The 17,983-nt window shown below is 52.5% G+C and overlaps 1 protein-coding gene across 1 annotated transcript; it reads right to left on the minus strand.

The window, feature by feature from the left end:
- Positions 1–509: 509 nt before the first annotated feature.
- On the minus strand, positions 510–15,979 carry ACRBP (acrosin binding protein). The gene is made up of 10 exons (XM_069784735.1): positions 15,955–15,979; positions 14,716–14,928; positions 11,328–11,422; positions 11,101–11,209; positions 10,562–10,979; positions 2,243–2,375; positions 1,840–2,019; positions 1,594–1,761; positions 1,435–1,521; positions 510–892 (listed from the first exon to the last, which is right to left on the minus strand). The coding sequence occupies exons 1-10, from the start codon at positions 15,977–15,979 to the stop codon at positions 779–781; spliced, it is 1,542 nt and encodes a 513-aa protein (XP_069640836.1). The 3' UTR covers positions 510–778.
- Between the last annotated feature and the right edge of the window lie 2,004 nt (positions 15,980–17,983).

Raw genomic sequence — 17,983 nt, forward strand, 5'->3', positions numbered from 1 at the left:
AGCCTCACTGGGCTTTTTGTGGTTTGAATTGTTTTTCCGGATGGAAGGTTGGAGGACACAGGCCAAATAAACCCTTAAACTTTAGAAATAAACCAGCTGCAACGGAAAGCAGAGTGCGTACGTTAGGTCCTTCCTCACACACTGCGTTTGGGACCTGGAGGGTACCTGGCTCTGCTCCCTGCCGTGGGATGGAAGGGGACGAGGCCACCCTGGAGTCCTTGTGCTCGGGGGACACATGGGCTGCAGCGAGTGAGAAACACCAGGGTGCGGAGCAGGGGGGCATGGGGACCCACCTCGGACACGAGGGGGGTTACTGAGGGGTCTAATGGAACGACGGCATCAGAGAGAAGGGAGCAAATCAGCTTTGTGGGCCGAATGGCCTCTTTATACATTAAGACTCATCCTTGGGAGAACTACAGAAGGGCGAGAAGATGGCTGGGAATTTCAGACAAGGACGCTTGGGCCAGTGGCTCTAAATCCAGATTCCCAGGGCTGATGCTTTCTCTGGTGTTCAGCTGCTCCTTTGGCTGCAGAAAATGTTTTCAGGAGGAGTTCCAGCAGGTGCCACAGTGAAATGCTGTTGAGCCAGGCTCCCCTCACGCTGCCGCCAGTGCAGAGCGGGTGCTCGGAAGGTGAGATCTGGCCACGATGAGCTGGCTGGCCAGCAAGGGGTCTGGGAAGAGCTGTCCAAGTCTATCCAGGTTCTCTGCCCCACCACAGCCCCAGAGAGCCTGCTTGGGAGCCCTGTGCTTCCCGCGCATCCGCCTGGTACCGTGCATCACCCCTTGGTGAGGCTGAGGAACCTCTGACGCCAGAGCCGCACCTCCTCCTCTCCCTCCTCCTCACTCAGCACCCGGTACGTCTCCTTTCTGTGGCAGCCGCGGCGAGACACCTACAAGGGGAGACTGAGTTCACAGGACTGATACCGCTGCCCATCCTTCCCCCCCGAGGACGGAGGACTCCCATGACGGCCGGCATCTGGAGGCTGGGATGATGGGGCACCAGAAGGAAGAGGGGAGAACCTGCTGTGAAGTGGGAGGGAGAGGATGATAGCTGACCTGTGTGTTTCCTAAGACACGTGCTAGTCCTCTGTCCTGCTCTGGTGTTTTTGGTTTCTGTTACCACCCAGTGGATGCAGGGATATACAGGGATACCCCGACGGGCGAGAGGCTCCCCGCAGCTCCTCTGCCTCAATGTTAGTGGCTGTCTCCGCTGCCATCTCTTACAAATCCCACCGCCTCAATTACATGCCAGCTGTGCTTGGGTCACTATTTGTCACCTCCCCACCCTGCCCCCCATAAACCACATCCAATTCTGTCCTACCGGAGGGAAAAGCAGTGGGCCAGCGAGTCCTGCAGGGACTCGGGGCTGGCTGTGGAGCAACCAGCCACGCAGGAGAAGGCTGTGTAAAGGGCAGTGCGGGCTGCTCCTCACCCTCTGGTTGTAGAGGCTCTGCTGGAGACACTGGTGGCTCTTGAACACGCAGTAGTTGGGGTGCTGAAGTCTGTCTGAGTCGCATATCTGTGGAGACGGGAATGAAGGCCGGAGAAAGGAAAGGAGAAGGAGGGGTGGGAGCATCCACTGGGCACCCACCTGGCTTGGGGCATCTCCATCCTGGAAGGCAGCGTACTCTGCCTCCAGCCAGAGGGTCACACGAGGGTCCTCACAGCCGTGGGTGGCAATCCGGCTGCACCAGTACTCCATCCTCAGCCCTCTGAAAACCTCCATGCCATAGTACCCCGAGGTCTCTGGGGAGCTGGTCTGCAAAGGGTTGGGATAAAGAGAGCCGTGCTTCTTCCTCCCTTTCCCCACCACCCAGTCCATCCTCCTCCTCGGTACCTCGTTGCCCGCAGCCCGGTGCTGGGCTGAGATCTGGGGGTTGATGTAGGCGGTGAAGCTGCCTGTCCGGCAGTGAACGCGGTTCAGGTTTCTGATGTTCAGACACTGCTCCCTCTTGAGCGAGCAGAAAGCGCAGTCAGGGCACAGGTCTGCGTGATGCCGCCCAAGGCTGTCGCACACCTGGGGTGGATGCAGCGGGGACGTCAGGGGCGAAGAAGGAGACCGAGGAGCTCCCATATCCCTGGCTTGGAGCTTGCCTCCCTGGTCACCCAGGTCAGCTTCTCCTGGGAGGGAGCACCCGAAAGGACAGCGCTGACGAGCTCTGGCCGCTGGAGCATTGTGGTCAGCACTGCAGGGAGCCCTGCACACACTGGGGATCAAAGGTGGGCGCCGGCGTCTTTACCGAATCTCCGAACCCAAGGACTCTTTCTTCCACCTCCTTCCAGGCCTGGGTGACCACCGACGAGAGGCAGTTTCCCTCCAGTATTGCGTAGCACAGGATTATCACTGCCTCGTCCTTCTTCAGGGCTAAAAGGCTGGCAAAGAAAGGGACAGAGAAAGTCAAGTCTCATCTCTTGTCACAAGCTGGAGATAGACCTTTAGTTAAAAACTGAAAGGGGCAAAAACAACCCCAAAGCATAGCAAAAAAAACCCCTTCCCAAAGAGACCTTGGACTCTTGGCCAAACTGCACGGAGGAACGGGGGCATCTGCAGAGTCTGTACGTGCCGGTGTAACATGGAGGCTACGGGTTGTGCGTGCATTCAGGAGCACGTGAGAGGGACTGGACGAGGAGCACAGCGTGAGGAATGGTCCCAGGGGCCCTGCAGCAGCTGCTGCTGCCTAGTTTTGTCCATCTGAGTGCACAGCAAGGAGATGTTTGTTAGAGGTCTGCTGAGTGTGGACCATGGGGCAGCCCCGTTTGGGTCTGGAGCATGTAACTTATGAAACCTCCCTCCTGCTTGAGCCAATGTATTTGACAGAAAGGGGAAAAAATCGGTAACAATGAGTTAACTGTTCATCCAAACCGGCACGGGGAGCTAGAGGTAGAAAATTTAAGGACAGCGGGGTAAGGACAATAAGAATATTTTGCATCTCTTAGGAACAGTAGAAATTGTAGACGTGGTACAGAACTGTTATTAGACAGGGATGGTGGCAATTATCAGCAATGATGCAGAAGAGGTAAAAATGCTCATTAAATATTTGTCTTCCGTGTCTGGAAACAAAACCCGTGATAAATAAACAAACTTTGATCCGGTAGAAATTAAGAAGAAGATAAGAGCAGCAATTGCTTATGTTAAAATGCTCTTAAAATCCACGCATGGGCTAACCGGTATGGACTTTTCCTAAGAGTAGCTGAAACTTCTTGGAGACCTTCAGATTAGCATTAAAAAGGTAAAAAAGAGGTGGAGAACCAGAAGGAAGTTCATGAAGATGAGATTTCTTAAGGCCTGGAAAACTTCCACCTAGAGCGAGAAGCTAAAAAAGCTTTACTTAGCTGAGCAAAGACACAGTGGGTGGCCGCTCAGTCCGCCAGTATTTTTACCAAGGTGAGGATCAGCTGGAAGTCTCTCTTCGTCAGCAGGCTTTTGGTGACTAGAATTTGGGGTGAGATCCATTCAAACCAGAAATTATCTACATGTTCCTGACACGAAGGGTATTTAGCATGGGAGCAGCCGATGGGGTGGTTTCTCCTCAGCTTGGAGACTCCAAAAAGTTATCCCAGATTTCTCTCAGGAGAAGGGTTTGTAGCTCAGCCACACAATAGCGTTTTTCCCTCCGGGCTCACCAGGCATGGCTTCCCGTCCCGTGCTGAGCAGGAAAGCCAGGGTGAGTCATTGGAGCAATTGCCAGGCCTGAAGGCTAAAAGAGATCAACCTCCCCACTCTTGTGATTACACGGTGTGCGAAGAAATCAAGCTGTAAGGAATGTTTGGTGTTCACAGATCTGTGGACGCGTGAGAATCATACACCCGCCGTATGTACAGGATCATGCGGATGCTTGGCATTGGCACTGGGTTTGGATGTGCGCTCACGTAGGACAACATGGGTGAGCGTTAGGGCTGCTGATAGAAAGTTTTGTGCACCTCCTTAATAGATGCCTGGGCCCATGGATGAAGGAGCTTGCAGCAGGTCAGACACAAGTGATCCTGTACCCAAACAGTTCACACTAACCAGCAGCAAATGAGCATGTCAAGATCTCTGAAGGTATCTCTCTCGCTTAGATACTGCAAGAGAACCTGGGAAACCTTAGTCACAGAAAATATGAGTACTAGATTTTTTTTTAAAGGCATTACAGTCAAACTTGTCTTATCACAGCGCAGCAGATGCTGCTCTAGCCTGCATCAGGGCAAGCAAAGATGTTCCTTCACCACACTGCCTGTACTGCGCTGTGGACAGGCTGCAAATCATATTCTGCGAGTGCAGACGTCTGAACAAATTACTGTGGTGCCGACCCACAGCACATAACCACATCCACTGAAAAACTGAGGACAGCTGAAAACCTGGAAATCTATGTATTGCAAGCCTGTGGGTCTCTTACTGCAATGCACCACAGTGTCACCAACCTGGTTAGAGGTTCATGGAGGGAAGGTCCAAGTTCAGAGAAGACAAAAGAATGTGAACTGAGGACAGCAGTGACAGACACCAACTCTTTCAGGCAAAACTGGAAAGAATTAAAATGTGCCAGTAAAAAGAACAGAAACAAAGCCCACCTACCCTGCAGAAAGCACTTCCAGAAGCTGTAAGAACCCTCATGTCCACTCTTCCATCCCATGGCTCCACATAATCCTTTTTATTTGTTTTTTTTGTTTGTTTCCTCTGTAAACATTCAGACCATTTAGGATACCAAGAACAGGAAATTTTAAATTTAGAGCAAAAAGTCTGTGCTCATCCCACTCGAAAATCTTCTCTAAGGTTGTTTGATTCAACCCTCTAGCATTTTTCTGTGACTGGGAGCTGGACACCGCTGAGAGAAGAACCCGTGACAGCCCCCAAGGCACACCTAGCATTTCTCTTCCGTAAAGGATTGCTTTTTGTGTGGGGATTACCTAACACGGACGATTTCTCTCTCAAGCAGTTCTAGCCCCGGAGAACAAGTGTTCGGTCCACTTTGCTGACAAATCTGTGACAGCCGAAGGGAGTTCTTGTCACCACTCAGATGTTTGACTGCCTAGGCACAGTTGGATCTTTGCCTTCAAGAGTTGGTAAACTGGCTGGGTCACCTTGATGGGACTCACAGATTTCAATTAATGACCCTGATATTATTCTCCAAACTTATCTGAAAAAATGTATCCACAGATATGTCATTATTGGCTAGTGTTCCACTACTTGCTTGTTATTCCAGTGGCACATTGTGATTTGATTGCTTCTTCATCACACCAGGATGATCAAGCCAGTAAAGTGAGAGGCACATTAACAGTAATTAAAAATGATATGAATAGCTCTGGTGTTTTCATCACTGAGGTAGAAAAAAGAAGAAAACTGTCCAGCTTGCTGTACTTTTTTAAAAATAGCAAATAAATAACAACCTGAGGTTTAGAAAGCAACTGCTAATAAATGGGTTTAACAGCCTTTGCTTTCTTCAACACATGTACTGGTCCAACAAGTGCAGCCTGAACAAGATGCAAATAGAGGATTACAGGCAAAAAAGGCAGTAAAAGGGAACTTTTCTAAAAAGAGTACTTTCATAAGTAGCAATAAAACATCTGCTGAGTGTTAATGACCTACTTGTTCCGAACAGACACGAAGTCAGATGTGGGCAGGAGCCTCTGCTGCACCACAAACTTCAGAATTACAGACCACGTTAGATACGATCGGGTTATGCGGATCAAAAAAACCTCGCATCCCTACCAACGCTTTGCTGTCGGCCGTGTGTGCGGATGCGCACGAACCGTGTCCCTGACATCCGCTCACTCACCCAGGAAACCACCGGTTGTGCCATCAGCCTGAGGGTACCGAGAAATTCTGTTGTGCTCTCTGCCACATTCATTTCCTCCTCTATCTCGGCTCTCCATCTCTGCTGTGAGGCTTTCTGGCCTCACAGCTGCAAATTTATGACTTGGTTTACCACCTCTGGGTAAGATATACTTACATCATCCCCAAGGGACAGCGAGATCCTGAAAGCAGCTGGGAAGTGTCAGGGGAACGGGTCCCATCCTGCACCCCCAGACCCAGGGATGGGTCCTGGGCTGCTCCCTCGCTTGCGGGCACTTGCAATCCAGCACGCCGTGTCCCTGGTTCCTCTCCCAGTGATTCCCAGCCTCCTGGCACCGCTCTTGGGTGCATCCAGCCACTCTCCCACTGCTGCTGCCTTAGGGCAGTGCTTGGGCTTGTGTCCCATCACGGAGGTGTTACAGGCAAATGGTACAGACTGGTGCTGGGCCCCTGCACTCGTTGACACGCTGCTGAGCTGTCTGTGGGCGTGCAGAAGTTTCACTGTGCACCAGGGAAAGTGATGGGTCTGTCTAAAGCGATTTCCTAGTGCAAATCCCTCCCTCTGCACATTAATGTCCTAACTGCTGCCCTGGAAAAAGCCTAACAGGTACTGGGAGGCAATGTTTCAAAGGGAATGTGAAAAAATATAATTAAGAAGAATCTGTGGGCCAAGATCAGTAATTGCTCAAAGGCAAAAGGAGAAAACTTCAGATAAAAGCCTATCTTGCTCTTTCATCTCAAGCCATGGAGCGACACACATAGAGCCTACTCCAGTGGTGTCTCTGAGGCGTGCTGGTTAACAACATCCACCTCTCCCTCGACGTAATGACGAGGATTTGGGCCATTAACTTTCAGCTGCTGAACCTCCCAGATATTGGCTGGCTGTGTGAGGTGGAGTGAATACCTGAGGCAGGCAGAAAGGAAGATAAGGAGCAAACAGCAGCTCTCCAGCACTTTGTAACTTCTGATTTAGGGGGGTTGCCACAGGAAACTAAAACCACTAAGGGAAAAGCCACTCTTAACAGCTTCAGAAAGAACAAGTGATCTCAGCCCAGCAGCTAAGCACCACGCAGCCACTCGCTCACTCCCCCCCCACAGTGGGATGGGGGAGCGAATCAGAAGCCCCCCCCCCCCCCGGATTAAGATAAGAAAGGTTTAATAACTAAAAAGTAAAATAAAATATAGCAATAATAATAAAAAATATAATAATAATAGTAATGAAAAGGAATATAACAACAAAAAAAAAAAGAGATAGAAATAAACCCCAAGAAAAGACAAGTGATGCACAATGCAATTGCTCACCACCCACTGACCGATGCCCAAGCAGCGATCCGCCCCTCCCAGCCAACTCCCCCCAGTTTATATACCGAGCATGACGTTCTATGGCATGGAATATCCCTTTGGCTAGTTCGGGTCAGCTGTGCTGGCCATGCTCCCTCCCAGTTGCTTGTACACCTGCTTCTTGGCAGAGCATGGGGAACTGAAAAATCCTTAACTTAGGTAAGCGCTACTTAGCAACAAAAATACCAGTGTGTTACCAACATTATTCTCACACTAAATCCAAAACACACTGTGCCAGCTACTAAGAAGAAAATTAACTCTATCCCAGCCGAAACCAGGACAGCATGCCAAGAAGGCAGGCAGGCTGGCTCGGTGCCTGGACAGATCAAACCCAGCGGGTAACCCAAGGCAGGAGCTATTGGGAGAACGAGAACCTAACACCTGCCCAAGGGCTCGGGGCGCACAGACGGTGCAAAAAACTGTATTTTGTAAATATATCTCTCCTGCTGACCCGCATGATATTGCAGCCTTTTACCTCTGCCCCCCCCGGGACACTGAAAGACTCCTGCTTTGAGAGTCCCAAAAGTCTGGGAGCGTGTGAACTTCTAGCCTGGTGGCAAGAAGACAACCCGCCTTGTCACGGCCCCCCTTTCACAGCTAGCTGCGCATGGTAGTGACATGGAGACACTAAATTGGGTCCTGGCCTCACTGAAAGTCCAAAAGATACCTCTACATAATCCCCAAGTGACAGCTAGTTCCTGAAACCAGCTAAGAAATGTCAGGGGAGCGAGTCCCATCCCTCACCACCAGACACAGGGTAAAAAAGGTAATTACGAAGGGGTAGGGAGAATTCAAAAAGAGGTTTTTGTTTTTTTTTTTTTTCTGGGGACAGCATTTTTAACAAAGGGCCTGATCTTAAAATTAAAGCTGCCGGTGATGAAGGACGTAAGCACTACGAGGACCGTTTGGAGGAGTAAAGCAGGAGGAGGAGGAGGGTGCAGCCGCTGGGAGGGCTCGGCTCAGCCTTGCTGGGAAGCTGGGCTCGTGTGAACCACGAGCATCCACGCGTGAATAGCGACGGGATGGGATCTGTATCCAGGATAGCCGTGACGCCGAAAGGGGTGTAGGGGTCATAGCGGACAAACGACGCAACAGCGGGAAGCCCTGGGAAAAAGGGCAAATGCAATTCTCGTGTGCAAACAGAAGAGCAGGGAAGGGAAGGGAGGCTGACCTCCTTCTGTGTACCCAACTGCTGAAACCCATCGCTGAATGGTGCACGCAGAGCTGGAGTGTGTGGATGTTTTAAAGGGACACCGAAAATTGCCGCAGAAAATGAGAGTTGTGCAGGCTTTATAATGTAAGAGCTACAGAGTTCTCTTTAGCATATTGCGAGACTGAATCGTGGTATATAGGTAACTTAAGAAGAAACACTGGGAAATAAATGGCTCTTTAATTGTGGGGCAGAAAGCACAATAAGGACTAAAAATTGAAAATAAGTGCAATAAGAGACATTTTCCCCCCCCATAATGATTCACTGCTAGCAGAAATACCACAAAAGCGTGCTGCAAATTCTTCACCTTGTTATATTACTGCCTTTGTCCTGTCTCTCTCTAAAGGTCACAGCTAGCTTCGTCAGGTACTATGGAAGCTGGTAGAGCTGCCACAAGCAGGGGTGAGCGAGAAGGGACGGATGTCCTGCTGGACGTAAGACCTAGGGAAGACACGCAGCCCTGGATTCCGTGCCCGTCACGACCGCGCGCACCTTGTGTTAAACCAGACGCTGAACGGTACCTGTGCACACCGACCAGTGCCACCCAGCACTGCTCCTCTTGCTGGAATGGAAATGCCTCAGAGCATTTTGCCCCTCATGTTCTGAAGTCCCTTGGAGAGGAGGCGGGATGTGGCGAGCAGCAAAGCTGACAGGCGCGGTCTATCTCGCCTTTTTATCCTCACTTGAGTTTAAGCTTTGCTTAGCATGATTGATGGGGCTCGGCTGCCAGGTTACAGGCACAGAGTCAGCATTAGTGTCTTTGAGAAACTCTGCAGCAGAATAGCGAGTGTCATCTGCAATCACAGCAGTCCCTCAATAATCCCAATATAACTAAATCAGAGCAAGGCTCAATTTCAGAGGCAGGGAAAACGAATAGATCCTCAATGAAACAAAATTTTGCCTTAGAGTACATGCACCAGGAAAAAATTTGCCAGGCAGTAAAAGCCTCCTACAATATTAGGAAGGAGGATGACATAAGTTACAGCCTTGCAAGAGAACAGTTATAGCTTTTAACAACATGATGCAATTCATTTTTACATGCAGAAGTGGGATCTCTGGCTCGACTGTATAGTACGCAGCGTTTTTGATAGAAACCACAGATGTGCAATCATGCACAAAACCTGTGTGCTTACAAGAACAGCACTAGCCAGCAACAGAGCAAAGCCAAAATGACTTCTCCATGAAAACCACAGCTAGACAGCATATTTTTGGCTCTTGGCAAGCAAAACAATCTTCGCACCTCAGTCAAAGCAAGCGGTCCCCAGTCACAAAGTCCTAAAGGATCAAAAAGTAGATTTGAGTGAAAACATACCATCCTTTTGCAGGCCTAATTCTGTTTGGGCTCACCAACCCCAGCTGCCTGAGGACAGAGGTGAATGGATCCTGGCAGATCAGCTGAGAAGAGCTCAAGATGCTCGACAAGCCCCTAAAGCATCCCTAGGCCAGAGGAACTAAGGCAGGCGTGTAAAAGGATTGCAGCAAGCCGGACTGTCGCAGGGCCCTGTGCTGAACAGGCACGCAGCTGCTTTCAAAGCCAGAACGGGGAACCAGCAACCCCCTGGGAAGAGCAACGCACGGATCCGGAGTGCAGAGAGGTGCACGTGCTCGAGGAGACGGAGTGGTCCAGCACAGCCAGGAGCAAGGCTCTGCGTTCCCGGCTCTGTTTCCTAGCCCAGGGCTGCTTTTGCTCTACCTGGGTGAGATTGGAGCACTCCTCGGAGTGCTCCTCAGGTCAGACTATTTTAGGAACCGTCTGCTTCACATTGCATGCAGAGAGGAGAGGAGCACGGCGGGACACGCATTTACTCCAGCGTCCCAAGGACCTGTGTTCCGAAGGAAGGTATTTCTGCAGGTCATCCAGATTCCTGGGAGACACGAGTTGGGAGGAGGATGAGCGGAGCGGTGACGGCACACTGCAGATGGCCACAGCGTGGGGATACACGTGCGTGGGATAAAGCCCTGCCTATGGCTAAAGCCCAGCCTAAATGCACTTTGCTCAGGACACAGGGACAGTAACATCGTCAGGCGCCAGCGGTGCTGGGTGACACTCTCCCTGCTCTCTCTGTGCTGGGCCAGGGGGTGTCTGAGGGGCTCCCCAGGTACATTCCTGCTCCGTATGGGACGGCTTGCTCCAGAAAGCCTCCCTGCACTCGCCAGCTGCTCGGGGCAGGGACACGGATGCCACGGGGCTACCAGCCGGTGCGCGTGAGGACAGCCCCGCACCGGTCTTCCCCTCACCTGCCGGGGGGGGCCGTATCCTGCACCCCCTCCTCGGTGCTCCCTGACGTGCTCCCTGGGTCTGACTTGCTGCTGGAGTCTGGAGAAGAGCCCTCGGTGCCCAAGGACGTCTCCAAGGAGAGGGCCAAGCGGATCAGCTGCCAGACGCTGTTCCGCAGGCGTTGCTCCCAGGTTTGCTCCTCCTGGGCAGGGAATCCCAGCCTGGGAGGAGAGGAGGCAGGGACAGCCGGCACCGGCAGGGTCGGTGGGAGCACAGGCAGCCCCCTGCCCTGCGGGGGTCTCGGCACCCCCGGGGTGGGCAGGGGGAGATTCTTCGGCACCGGTTTCTGACCCGACAGTGCGTAGGAGTACTTCAGGAGAGCATCCACGTTGGCGCGCAGCAGGGCATCGGCGGGCAAGAGAGAAGCCTGCCCCGGAGCTGGGGAGAGAGTGGGACGGGGGGGCTGAGGCCAGCCAGAAAGCTGCTGGGGGGGGGACGAGTAGCTACGGGAGATCAGCAGGCAAGCAGGGGCACCCAGCGCAGCTCGGTGCAGCCGTACCTTCTTCCATAGGGGGGCTTTTGCCCCTTGTCCAGAAGACCACAACGTGGGGCTGCTCCGTCGGGAGGAGAAGGTTTTTCGGAGGAGATGAACTCGGACACGGGATTCGCTGAGCAGAGGAGAGAGGGAGAAACATGAGTCCCACTGTGTTACCTTCCCTTCCTCCTCACTGCCTCCATCTCCCAAGAGATACTTCCCCCCTCCCTGTCCCAAATCCTGCTCCCCACCTTGGCGTAGAACTGGCGTTTGAAGCAGCGGTACTGGGCGAACTGGCAGAAGGTCTGAAACCACGGTGCCTCTGGGAAGTCAGAGCAGACTGGCCCTGGAGAGGGGTGAGGGAAAGACGCAAGATGGGGCCAGGCCGCAAGTTTTGGCATCTGCCCCCTTGGCCCAGGTGCAACAAGAGTCGGGGACCTCTCCGATGGCTGTTTTCAGAGCGGCTTGTGGTTGAAGGGAAAGTCAAAGCTGTCTGTCCCCAGGAGGAGATCACAGCCTTGTGCTGTTACAGCTCCCGATCTCAGGCGCCACGTGTACTTTCCCTCCAAACCACCCAGGGTTTCAGTTCATTCTTCTGCCCTTTTTCACACAGTTATCTTCCCTTTTAGAGACTCAAACTTCTGGTTTCTAGGATCTGATGAGGACTCTGTTATTAGTCCTTGAAGGGTTTAAAAAAAAAAAAAGTGACATGGTGGGTTAAAAAGATGACCAGACTGGACCTGGGAACACCAGAGGGGACAACCTCTTCAGGGCAAAATAGTTTGACACTGATTCCAGCTGTGCAGGGGATGGAGGAAAGTCCACAGGGCTGAGATGCTGCTGGCAAAGCCTGTGCCCACACACACGTGCACCATAGTCCTGACCAGCGCTGCTGACACTACTGGCTCAAAAGCTGCAGCTCCTCCTGCAGTGATCGCAGGATAGCCAAAGCCATGCAGGGAAGCCAAAAACCCTGGGAGATTTGGGGAGAGGTGTAATCTCATGCTCCCTCTGCTCTGTGAGTGCCTGGCCCAGCTAGCACAGCCAGCTCTTTGCGCACACCAGATGGGTCAAGTGCTGGCTGAGATGGAGGGGGTTAGCAGTGAAATCGCACTGCTCTCCTGTTAGTTGCTTGTACACCTTCTTTTACGCTGTACGCGCTTCTCTTGTGCTGAGCATGTGGATTCACCAGCAAAAGCAGAATTTCAGATATCTACCAGGATCCCAGCCCAGAAAAATGCCCAACTTATAGGGAACACACCAGTTCCCCACCCTGTCCTTTGGTGATGCCCTGTGAAATCCGTCCAGAATGTGGGGGACGGGGACTCGGCCAGCGCAACGCCCGTGCTCGCAGACGAGGAGCCGCAGAGTTACACTCCATCGCGCAGCCACTACTTGCAAAGGAGCGTTGCTGCCGTTGGGCAGGGGAGGAATCCCAACCGTTTGCCAACGCCACCGTAAGCGTGGCTCTCCCGGGCCATTTTGGGGTGGGGGGAGAAGAAAAGAACATTTTCATTCCAACATCTGGGAAGCGAAGGAAAACTTGGCGCAGATGAAGTTTCCTGTGAGCTGTCTTTGCTGGTGTCTTGATTTCCACCACGGCTCAGCTCTCCCACAGCCTGCTGAACACCGATGGCATGGCCTGACGAGCAGCTTGCCTCCTGTAGCGCTGATCCCCGTCTCCTCTTTTCTCTCAGCTCATCTCCCCTATGGAAATACTCGTCTGTCTCTGAGTCCTCTGACCTTCCTGCCAAGGGGAGCCCTTCCCAGCACTAGCTGCTTAGTTTGATCAATATGATCTTTCGCCTCTTTCCTCTGCTCCTCCTGCCCATGTGTTTGTTGCAAACAGCTACAGCTTCGGCTGGGTGTCAGGAGGGCACCCCTTTGGGCTTTGTGGCCAGCTCCATCCACAGGAGCTCCCAGCATGGAGAGGGGCAGGCAATTAATTGACAATTGCATCATCACTAAAAGATGGAGGCAGCCAAGATATTTGCATATGCTCATCAGGAAGCATCCTCCTGACTTTCATCTTCCACAACAAAGAGTGTGGAAAGGCTACGTGTAGGCTTCCCTTGTTTAAAACACAAGGTAACTGCTTTCCTCAGCACCACACCTGAAGAGGCACAATTAATGCTCGTGCATATTTGGACGTAGACAGCACTGCCATTTGTCTATGAGGACAGTAGAGGCAAAACATGGGAGGGCACGTGCTGTGCCACGTCCGCTCGGCCTCTCAGCCTGGCCGCAACATCTGCCAAAATAGCCCCAAAACTGGAAAAAAAGGAACACAGAGGCAAATAAAGTCTGCCGGATGCGTCTGTCGGGCTGAGGGATGGAGGAGAAGAAGGCAAAGAGGGCATCCTGCAAAACTGTCCCATCTCCTGCCATTCCCAGATGCTCCTGCTCTTGGCAGCAGCAGTGGGAGAGTGGTGGGATATGGCAGAGAGCAGTGCCAGGGCACTGGGCATCACTGGGAGAGGAAGAGGGGACAGCCCCTGGGGGCACCTAGTGCCAGGCCATGGTGGATTGCAGGTGCCCGCGAGCGAGGGAGCAGCCCAGGACCCGTCCCTGGGTCTGGTGATGTTGGGTGGGACCCGTTCCCCTGACACAGCTGCAGAAACAAGCAAGAAATAGTTGCCCTCAAGCTGCAGTCCAAATAAGCAGAGTTGGCTGATCATTCAGTTCATTGACGTTCATAGCTAAATATAAAGACATATTTTTTTATGAGAAAATTGTTCCTATTTTTTTTCCTCTGAAGAAAAATACAACAGAAGTAGTCCCAAGTTTTTCAGCTGCGCAGATATAATTATGCCACTTAAATTCTCTGATGCAGGGGTGCAGGGAAAGTATGACTGCAGAGATTTAAAGGGTGCTGTTGCTATGGCGCTTTCTGAACTGGGATGTTTCTTGGCTCCTGAAATGTTAAACACTTAAAAAAGCAGCTTATCAGCTCAAGCTTTCTTAAAGGCCCATGAGAGCCCGTGAGCCAAGTTTCTGCATTAAACCCCAGATCAAGCTGGAAGGAGCCAGTCGGGTCATAAGATGAACTGTTAGGAAGAGATTATGAGCTTCAGCGAGCTTCAGAAAACTGTGGCTATTTTTTTTCCCCCTGCCACCCCACCAAGGGAGATGCGGAGAAAGTGAAGAGCTCAGTGAAGGGCCACCGACGTGGCCACGGCTTTCAGCCCGTGACCCGTGAAGAGAGGCCGGGGCAGCTGCGCTCGCTCGGCTGGGTGAAGAGGAGATGGGGAGGTGAGTTAATGGCAGCCCGCGAGGACCTGAAGGAAAGCTAAAAGATGACAAAGTCAAACTCTTCTTGGTGGTGCCGGACAGCGCAAGAGGGGAAAAAATGGCAAATTCCTGCGTGGGAGGTTAGGGCTGGCCATTAGGAAAAGCTTTTTTCTCCAGGAAAGTGGGGCAGCGCTGGAAGGGGTGCCCAGAGAGGCTGCAAAACCAAACTCCCTTGCACAAAGCCACGGTGCTCTAGCGCCGGGACCGTCCCGCTCCAAGCCGAACTTTGGGCTCGAGACCCCAAAACAACCCATCCCGCCACCAGTCCCGCCGTCCTGTGGCATTTTGGGGCCGAGAAACGGCCGGCACGGCTCCAGCTGGAGCGATGCCCGCCCCTGATGCCCCTACCTCCGGGGACGCGGCCGTGGTTCTCCTCCTGGTCCCGCTGCAGGACGGCGGGGCTGAGGCAGCCGCGCGCCTGGCGCAGCCGGCAGGACAGTTCTGCCTTCCAGGGGGGCTGCAGGCTGGCAAAGAAGAGCTGGTACTCCCCGTCTGACAGGGGGCTGCCCGGAGCGGGAGGCACCGGCGGGGCAGCAGAGGACATCAGCAAGGTCAGCAGCCCTGGGGGAGAAGGCAGAGAACACTTAACCCTCCTTAACGGGAGCAAGCGGCGGGTGGAAGTGAAGGAGAAGCTGGTGGGGCACGGGGATGAGCTGGCCTGAGGTCTCCCTCCATTGCCCCTGCTTGCAGGGCCCTGGGGGAACCGGGAGCTCTGGGGCAAAAGGGGGGGAAAAGAATGAAAAGGCAGGGAGAAAATAAGAAGAGAAAAAAAGAGAAAAAAAAGAGAAAAAAAGAGAAAAAAAAGAGAAAAAAAAGAGAAAAAAGAGAAAAAAAGAGAAAAAAAGAGAAAAAAGAGAAAAAAGAGAAAAAAGAGAAAAAAGAAAAAAGAGAAAAAAGAGAAAAAAGAAAAAAGAAAAAAGAAAAAAAAGAAAAAAGAGAAAAAAGAAAAAAGAGAAAAAAGAAAAAAGAGAAAAAAGAAAAAAGAGAAAAAAGGAAAATAAGAAGAAAATAAAAAAGGACAAAGAAAGAAGAGAAAAAGAAAAAAGAAAATAAGAAGAAAATAAAAAAGGACAAAGAAAAAGGTAAAGAAAGAAAAAATAAAAAGAAGAAAAAATTAAAATTCAAAAAGAAAAAATTCAAAAACAAAAAGAAGAAAAAAGAAAAAATGTAAAAAGAAAAGGAAAAATAAGAAAAAAGAAGAAAAAATAAAAAAGAAAGAAGAAAAAAGAGGAAAAAAGAAAAAGAAGAAAAAATTAAAAGTTGGGGGATTTTTTTTGTGGGTTGAGTGACAGTTGTTTGGGCTTGGTTTGGTTTGGGGGAGGGATTTTTTTTTTTTTTTATAGTTGTTTGGGGGATTTTTTGTTTTTTTTTTCCCCCCAAACCCCAGCCTTACCCACCTGGTAGGCCCCTCTGCCCACCCCTGCGAGCCGTCCCCTCCACCACGCTGGGGGCTGTGCCCCTCCACAGGGACGTCCCTCCATCCCCTCCATCCAGGCCCCCTCCTCTCCAGCCTCCCCCCCCCGTGCTCAGCAGCCCCTGAGGTAGCCCCGGGAGGGCGGTTAGTGGCCAGGGGCTGGTGTCTCTCACCCATCAGGCAGGGCAACCTCCCCATGTCCGCCCTCGGGCCCAGCAGGGCAGCCCTGGCGGGGCGGAATGGGCAGGGGATGGCATCACAGTCGGGGTGCCGGGGGACGCGGGGGGAGCAGTGGAGGGGAGCCGAGGCACGGGCTCGCCAGGGAAGGTGGGTGCCCCGCGAGGAAGGAAGAAGCCGGGGCCGTGGGAACAAGGCAAGCAGGAGGAGCGGGAGCCGACCTGCTTTTTGGTTTGTTTTTTTTTTTAGCCCCCTGCTCCGGGACATCGTGGTGGCTGGCAATAACCCACAACAGCGTTTGACGCCTTGTCAGGCTACTCCCGGGCTGAGGGTACCCCAAAAGCGGTACCTTGCACCCCAGAGCGTTTTTGTGCTCGTCTATGGGGGAAAGGGGATAAAAATCTGTTCCACCCGCAGGGGATCGAGGTGCACCCCACATCTCCCCAGGGAGCATCCCAGCACCAGCTTGCTTCAGGACGTGGTGGGAAGCTGGTTTGATCTCACCTGGGCAGCCGTGCCGCTTTCTGAGCGCCCAGCGAGTCTCGGGAGCACCGGGTGGTCGTCTTCTGCCTCTGGCACGGGTGTCCCGAGTGCCTCTCTCTGCGTGGTAAAGCCTTCCCAGGAAAAACCGGGAATGGTGCCGGCAAAAGAGGCTTTGGGACCACCAGCACAGAGGTGCCCAGAGCCCCACAGGGCTGATTTTGAGGGAGACCCCCCACACCCACGTGCCCGTGCCCGGTTCTTACTACAGAGACCGAAGCGGGGGGTACGCGCGCACCCCACGGATCGCAGCCGACGCGGGGCTTCCCACGGCTGGGCACTTTCTGAATGCAAGAGGGAAAGACACGACCGTAACCATCACGGGCAAGCAGCTGTCAGGGTGGTTGGAAAGAAAACGCTTGGCACAGCAGCTCCCAGAACTGCAGCCATAAGCAAAACGCAGGGTGGCATAGCGGCTTCGCGCACCCGCCGCATCACCCCGCAGCCTCCGCTCGGCTGCGGAACGACACCCTTGCAGAACCGAAAGAGGAGCCGCAGGCAAAGCGGGCAAAGTTCTCAACAGCGTAGCAGGATGCTGCTGAAGAGGTGTCGCTTCTGTCCCGAATCCCGGGAGATTCGATCAGCTCTGCCGTACGCAACCGCTGCAGAGCGCGCTGCGGATGCGCCGGCTGCGATTGCGAGGCTGACGCGTCGCCTGAGCGGCCGTACGGGCTGTCAGGGTGAAAGCTCAAATCGCTCCAGCCATGCGGTCTGTTAAAAAGGTGTCGGGCGACAGCACGTAGCTCTGCCAGTCCTTACAGGAGACAAGCTGTAGTTTGCTCTAAGATGTCTTGTTGGAAGGTGAGGTTTCTGAGAAGCTTGAAGCCTGAGCATTTAACAGCACTGAATTTTAGCTTTTTTTTTTTGCAGCTTCTTAGAAAGATAGCGAGCAGGAGACATTTTCCAGCTAGCTCTTGCCACTCACATTAAAACACGCAATGCTGCTGGGGCTTGCAAATTTTAGCCAATTCCTAGTCTTCCATTGCTTAGCTTGAGACGCGTTGCGACGCGTTGCGACGCATTGCTTATTAGCTGATTTTAGACAACTCCAGGGCCTTCAGCTCCCAACTCGGTTAATCCCCTCTGCTCCCCAGTGACCACGGAGCCCAGGCTGATTTCTGTCATCCCGACTTGAGCAGCTTCCCAGGGGAACTCAGTGCTGACCTCAGTGGCCGATGGAGATGCATGACCTACGAGAGCATACTGATGTGGCACATCACGCAGTGGTATTAATGTCTGGCAGGTGCTGGCTACACGGCCTGCGTCTACGTGTGCCAGCAAGAGATTTATGGGACACGAAAACAGGAAACAAGAATGAACGGACCAGAGTCCCCAAACATACAGAGACCTCAAACACAAGGTAGGAGACGAAGGAGCTGTCAAAGAAGTCATCCTCGGCTGATGCTCTAGTAGCAACGCCTGTGGGAAGCTGCTGTATATTTGGAAAGAAGGCGGTTAGTGATGTGAGGACAGGTTGGCTGCTTA

This window comes from Haliaeetus albicilla, chromosome 6 (genome assembly GCF_947461875.1).
Source record: "Haliaeetus albicilla chromosome 6, bHalAlb1.1, whole genome shotgun sequence".
NCBI lineage: Eukaryota > Metazoa > Chordata > Aves > Accipitriformes > Accipitridae > Haliaeetus > Haliaeetus albicilla.